This window comes from Eurypyga helias, unplaced genomic scaffold, assembly GCF_000690775.1.
Source record: "Eurypyga helias isolate BGI_N326 unplaced genomic scaffold, ASM69077v1 scaffold20114, whole genome shotgun sequence".
Classification (NCBI taxonomy): domain Eukaryota; kingdom Metazoa; phylum Chordata; class Aves; order Eurypygiformes; family Eurypygidae; genus Eurypyga; species Eurypyga helias.
In genome coordinates, this window is record NW_010244703.1 from 5,403 (window position 1) to 12,647 (window position 7,245).

Sequence of the window (7,245 nt, forward strand, 5' to 3'; positions counted from 1 at the left end):
TTTAGAAAGTAATAGGACATGCAAAGACATTTCTTTATATTTGAATAAAATAAGGAGCTATACCCTACACGCAACTGAACACAGCTATAAAGGCCTGTAATAAACCTGCATGTTCACTTAGTGCAAAAATCTTTGTTGAATGTCATTTTAATAGCTCGTGTATGTGTCCACGTTAAAAAAGGCTTCTTATTGCACTTAGAATGTATTCCTTAAAGCTGTCTTGGTTTTAAGAATAAAAAAAAAAGAACCTAACAAATAGAAGAGAATAATTTGAAGTTTAGTCTATGAACAACACTGCTCCAGAGCATTACTGTCAGTACAGTTTCTGTTCTGAGGTTTAGCTGAGTACACACACACATTAACAGTACAGCCTTCACCAAATAAAGTGTGTCATTCAGCAGCATCACTTCTGAACAGGTCTGCGCTCGGAGTTTCGTTTGCGTATTCCAAGGCTGTGCCCAAAGACGTCATTGTTCACGCTCTCTGCGCTACGGTGGAGAGGTGAATCAATGCAAAAATCAGGTGACTGCTTAAGCAGACTGAGGGTATTTAGAGAAAATATACACAGATGTTTAATAATTCAGCTTTCTAAAGATTTTGGCAAGAGTTAAGGGAATCAGAAAGCTGCATATTCTGGTTCATGATACAGAATTGTAAAAGACTAAAACCACTGGGAAACTTCAAAAACCCAGTCAGTCAGAAGAGCTACTGTGTCTTCTAGTACGAACACCCAACTGGGTGGGTCTGCATTGGATGGACCATAAAAATTACTGAATGATCCTGGGTCAGTGAACCAAAACCAGCTTTTGCACTTCCAGAAATAGGTTCTGGTGAATTCTAGAAAAATATTCTCTTCACACACAGAATCACTACGCACGTACACACTAATGTTACAAAACTTGAAATAGCTTGAAAACGTGGTTTGAAATCAAACTCGACGACTCATCCAAAAAAAAGTTCAACGGTATAAAAGATTCTTATAGCAGTTTTGCAGTTTGAGCAACAGTTCAAGGCTTCTTCAGTATCATACAGGATCTTCAGCCACAAAGTACAAATCTGCCTTTGGCAGATGAAGGTCAGGCTGGGAGAGGAAAAGATGGCATCAAACACCAGATTCCATTTCTCTGACTGGCTTTTCCATAGGGTCCGACACCAAAGTGCTTTCGTTTTCCAGCATCTTCTCAGTAGTTTCTCCATCAAGGGGTTTTGCTCTTTCTTTTAACTTCTGCCGTTCATGGACCCAGGGGATGAAACACAGTATGGCTCCGCCAACGAGGGGAGGGACTCCGGCCAGGTAGAACGCTACATCGTAGGTGCCGAGGTGATCGCGCAGCAAACCTGGAAAGACAGAGGGTTACCCCTGATAAATAACAGGGCCTCAGAACGTAAAACACATGCCTTTTATTTGCATTCAGAAACTTGAGAGTTGACATAGGTTGTTACAACCACTAGTCTGACTACCTGATGGCCAAATACAGGTGTATGTAGGTGGAACGCTACTCCAGAGTTGATTGAAAGTCTCCAAGTAACAAAATTTATGTCACCACTCGACCACTTAATCACCACCCATCATTAAAAACGACATATTCTATTTCCTATTTCAAAGTTGCTCATTTCAACTTCTCCAGCATCCGAATCTTGCAATGACTTGGAGAAATTCTCCCTCTTTTGGCAACAGTTATCTCTGATCAAGGTGCCTCCTAATCTTACTCAAGATACACTGCATATATCACACCCCTGGTAGCCTCTTACTTCCAACAATTCACCCTAATTTCTCTCTCAGAACTCCTCCTACTAATCAGATTCTATTTAAGTGTTAATAGCTGTGATGGTGTATCCAGATCAGGAACCGCCCAGTCTATGCTGTTCCAACTTTAAAATGTTGTTCTCTACGATGCTGCACAGCTCACTTAACTCTTACCAAGTATCTTTCAGTAGGACTCACAAAACGATAGGGTCAAAATCAGCAGACTACCTTAAGGATTATAAATCTAAGGTTTATATGTACTTGTAGTATAGATTATAATTATGGCATTGATTACAAGTATACCACTTAGAGTATATAGGAGTGTATGTATATAACCTAGAAATAGCTGTAATTCTTAAGCTTATATATACCTTGCAAATAATTTTCCATATTCATCTTCAAAACCTGTACTTTGTCCAACAGTTTCCCATCAAAGAATAAAAAATCTACTTATAAGAAGCAATTGAAATGCCTGGTCCTTTTGTCCTCACAATTGTTTTTGCATGAGTGAATCTTGGAGTTCACTTGTTTTCAAATTCTAATTCAGAGTCCTTCCGTAACACAACCAACACACGGGTTTGTCCCCTCAACAGGATGGAACATAGTCACAGACTGGTTTGGGTTGGAAGGGACCTTAAAGACCATCTAGTTCCAACCCCCCTGCCATGGGCAGGGACACCTTCCACTAGACCAGGGTGCTCAAAGCCTTGTCCAGCCTGGCCTTGAACACTCCCAGGGATGGGGCATCCACAGCTTCTCTGGGCAACCTGTTCCAGTGCCTCACCAACCTCTCCGGGAAGAACTTCTTCCTGATATCCAATCTAAACCTCCCCACTTTCAATTTAAACCCGTTACCCCTTGTCCTGTCACTACAGGCCCTTGTAAAAAGTCCCCCCCAGCTTCCTTGTAGCCCCTTCAGGTACTGGAAGGGGCAATAAGGTCTCCCCGGAGCCTTCTCTTCTCCAGGCTGAACAAGCCCAACTCTCTCAGCCATGTGAGGTCCTCAATCCAACTAGAACCCATCTTTCTTTTGAGGAATGTTTTACCTCTGCATAACTTCATAACAAAGATTGAAGCAAACTGCCAAGAGTACAGTAAATTAGTAACCCATGAGCAGCAGTTAAATTCACCATATATTCTGGAGCACATACAGGGAAAGCGTAAGTGCACCGAGTCTGATGTAGGAACAGAAAATGCAGCAGAAGAGTCACACAACCACAGAAACACATTTACAGCTACAGGCTGTATCTATGCTTACCTGCAATGGGCGGCCCAACTGTCATAGGTACCGACATCAGCCCCAGTAGAAATCCGATGGCCTGGGAGACATCCTGCGCCCCAACGAGCTCAAAGGCAATAGGAGCCATGATACAAATGAAGCACCCATCAAACAAGCCCATGAAGAGACAGACAGCAATGAGACCTCCGAAAACATGGCACAGTGGAATCATCATGGACATCAGGCCGATAAAGAAGAATGAGGCCACCTAAACATGACCAAGAAAAACGTAAAACAAAACGTGCAACAAATCAGCAAAGATCTAGTGTTTACTTCAAAATAAATATTAGCAGCCTCCATGGATCACCATCACCAGAAGTTGCAGACAAAGGTAGAACAGACACATATAACTCATAACGTGATCAAAGAAATTACACTATCCCTTTCACATATTCCCAAAATGCATTTGTAACCAACTGTCCTGCAGCAATTATGGAAGGTCATTTCTCATGCCCCAATGTTTTTTGAAGACTTACTCTCCTCTCTTTTCACAAAAAAAAGCCACAAAGATATCCCAAGTTCAATACAGCTAACTCACGATCGCAGGCCAAGCTGGATGAGGCTTTGAGCAACCTGGTCTAGTGCAAGGTGTCCCTGCCCATGGCAGGGGGGTTGGAACTAGATGGTCTTTATGGTCCCTCCCAACCCAAACCATTCTGTGATTCTATTAGACTCCTCACTGTTGTAATTCAAATAACGATTTCAGCATTATGAGTGCTCCCTTCAGGGTGCTTATAACCAGCAGAGGTGGTAATTGAAAGCCTCATTTCAGTTTTTCCCCATGAAGGCATCTTGCTGTACTCTGGTGCCATGCCTTGCCAAGATTTTGTATTATAATCTTAGATGAAGATTATTATTTTTTTGTTGTAAATTAAAGGAATAAAACTGTCTTTCAGCAAAGCGAAGCAGAATTAAGAAGAAAACGGAGAGTTGTGCTTGCGCACAGGAAACCAACGTCCCACTAATGTGCACAAACAGGTTCCCCAAAGAAGACACATGCGTTCTGCACTGGTCACCTGCAGACCATTAGAGAAAAACAAGGTCACTTAAACTACTAGACATTGCAGGTTTTTGATGGGTGATATCAAATAAATTACTTCATTAGGAAAAGTCTCTAAGCAGACAGCTAAATTAAACTTTTGGGGCAGGGGGGTGGGGGTGTGAGGGGCACAGCATAATTTTTTTTTTTTTAGGTAAATGTACTTTATTTAATCATACTAAAGAAAAAACATTGTGGAGCATCTGAAGCAGAGATATATATGGTATAGAAACAGAAACACTCAAGAGCTGGGCTTCTTAGAGGAACTTAAGGATAGAGGTCAAGAGATTCTCAGTTCTGTGTATTCTGATACAGAAAATATAAATATTAGAGATATTTGTACCTAAATAGTGACAAGGTTATCTGTAGACAAACTCTGAACAAGATGTTGTTGACCAGATTCTTTGTATTATGGTAAGAGCAGCATTAAAACCAGAATCACCAACTTTGTATCCAGAAGAGATGGAACACACAGTTCCGATACTACAGCTAAGAGTTTGTGAAGTAAAACCCAGCAAAACAGCTCCGTAAGAAGGAGTGCAGAAACAGAAAGATGAAGGTCACACTTGCTGGGTAGTGCTCTTGTAAGCTGTTCAGTTACGTGACAGTGCAGTTCTAAGAGGAAAGAGGTTTCATTTGCATTAATTAGTCAAAATGAGTTTAACTTTCACACAAGAGCGGATGATCATATGAGCTGCTGGACAATCCAGAGTAACACTTGAGGTGACTTTTTTCACTTTTCCTCCAAAATGCTGATGTGGATCAGGAGAGCTGAAGATGCTGGGCAAAAGATAATCTGTTTTTCCTGCTAAGGAAAAACCTACAGTACTCTGAAGCATCCTAGTTCATGCCCTAAACAGGAGTCCATGGGTTTCAGTTCTAGCGATTCAAGGAAAAAGAATGAAAAAGCTTGTAGTTGTACTGCAAGCTCAGTGTTTGTGCTGTGTAAATCCTGTGTAACGTCTGAATGCTGCCTTTTCACTTCTGATCTCCACACTGAGATTTCCTGACAGTGTAACAGTGCGTGTTGACTCAGTGCAAATGAATGAGGCAGTCCCAGTCTCTATCATCAGGGAATCTAAATTTACGTAACTATGGCAACAAATACTCCATCTTCAGAAAGGTGGTACTTTCCCAGGAATTCTTGTGTCCACTAACGCAGTACAGATAACAGCCGTTAGATGTCACCCTTGTCATTTATTGTAAATAAAGGACACGCGGTGGTTGGCAACATACAAGTTACTAACTAGAGCTCCTCCAAAAATGTGCATTAACACTGCTGCTTTCTAAGAGAAAAACATTTATAAGTGTGGAGGGCAAAAGTGTACATCCTGCTTCATCCCCAGGCTTCAGCATTTCAGGAAGCGGTGACTATTTCTGCAAGTAGCCCACTTCATTCAGTAAAATCTCCCAAACTAAGCACCTCTGACATTCCCACTGCTTTACCAGTGAGCGCTGCACACAGCACGTGCCTCACCAAGTTATCACCTATCAAACATCAAAAAAGAGAGATCCAAAGTCCTCAACAGAGGAAAAGAGAAAAAAATTCTGCAACGATTATCACAGAACGGTTTGGGTTGGAAGGGACCTTAAAGACCATCTAGTTCTAACGCCTCTGCCATGGGCAGGGACACCTTCCACTAGACCAGGTTGCTCAAAGCCTCATCCAGCCTGGCCTTGAACACTTCCAGGGATGGGGCATCCACAGCTTCTCTGGGCAACCTGTGCCAGTGCCTCACCACCCTCTCCGGGAAGAACTTCTTCCTGATATCCAATCTAAACCTCCTCACTTTCAATTTAAACCTGTTACCCCTTGTCCTGTCACTACAGACCCTTGTAAAAAGTCCCCCCCAGCTTCCTTGTAGCCCCTTCAGGTACTGGAAGGCTGCAATAAGGTCTCCCCGGAGCCTTCTCTTCTCCAGGCTGAACAAGCCCAACTCTCTTCTTATGAAGTCATGGGATAAAACAGGGAAAGCAGAATTTAGGGAATCCTCAGATGTTTTTTCTCACATGCTAATAGTTGCTAATTTCTTTCATTCCCAGCAGAAAAGAGCCAGCAGGCAGTAGACACATTTCCTTTGCATTAAAAAGTGGGAAGGGGGAGGGGCGCGGACAGACAACCACAAACACCCAGAGATTCATGAACTTTGCACCAAAGACTCCTACTACCAAAAGTCATAGATTGAGTTTCCCAGAGTTCTGAATTTTTTTGAATTTGAATCTCCAATCGGTTAATTCTGCTTGCTTAATAGTCCCTGCAACCCCAGCCTTCAGAGTGCTGCTCGCATATTCCTTCAGAGCGGTGTGAAGACGTACCTGTAAATAAACTTTTTTTGCACCAGGAATATAATCTGCAACTCTGCCAAAGACCAGCCTGCCAACTCCTGAAGTGATGCCCAGACACAGCAGAAGCACTTCTTCTGGCACACTGTCACCAAATCTGTCTTTTACGTGCTTCATCTGTTAAAGAAAAAAAAAAGGGGGAGATTGAGAAAATAAACTGCCTTTAGAATTAAAAGGAAGACAAACCTTAGAAAACTTGAGTTAGATAGAAGTAATCTGCAAGCCTCAGAAATATGGCTTCAAATGGTCAACTAACTTACCCTACTTCTACAGATTTTAGAATAAGCTTTGCCCTGGCTTATCAGTGTTAAGTACAACACAATGAAAACAACCTGAAAATATGTTGTTGCTTTATTCACAATTAAGGAACTTAAGAGAACAACAAGGCTGCATCCAGTACCAAGAAAATTGCAGTGTTCTCCCCAGCCACGTTTAATTTGGGGAGATTTAACATGACACAACCCACAGAGACATCCAGGTCCGGCTGCGGTACTGACGGGGGCATGCTCTCGGGCCTGAAGGCGCCAAGCGACTCGAGAGTATCACCGCAGAGCTGTTCTGTGCAGGGACAGATAGACGCCACGGAATTTCTATGACAGCCCAAGGCAGGAGCAAGAAGCAGAGGGGCAGAGCTGGAGACTAGACAGCGCAAGCAGAAGGGGTCCCTCCAGCCTGCCTCACCCTGACACCCACGGTCATCCAGGGGCATGGAGGAAGAGGAGCAGGAACCAAAGACAACAGCAAGCACTTCCAGAAGAGGGTGCAGCTACAGCAGCAAGAAATAGGGCAAAATAGAAGAATTGTTTAGTGGCCACTTACAGACTCAGAGTGGCAGGG

General features: G+C 42.8%; 1 protein-coding gene across 1 annotated transcript in view; it reads right to left on the reverse strand.

Annotated features, from left to right (window-relative positions):
• Positions 1-642: 642 nt before the first annotated feature.
• Positions 643-7,245, reverse strand: part of SLC16A10 (solute carrier family 16 (aromatic amino acid transporter), member 10) — a 31,449-nt gene continuing 24,846 nt past the window's right edge. Inside the window, exons 4-6 of the mRNA XM_010149852.1 lie at positions 6,382-6,525; positions 3,006-3,234; positions 643-1,338 (exon numbers count right to left, since the gene is read on the reverse strand). Coding sequence (XP_010148154.1) covers positions 1,103-1,338; positions 3,006-3,234; positions 6,382-6,525 — 609 coding nt within the window. The 3' untranslated portion in view covers positions 643-1,102. The remainder of the gene's footprint in view (positions 1,339-3,005; positions 3,235-6,381; positions 6,526-7,245) is intronic.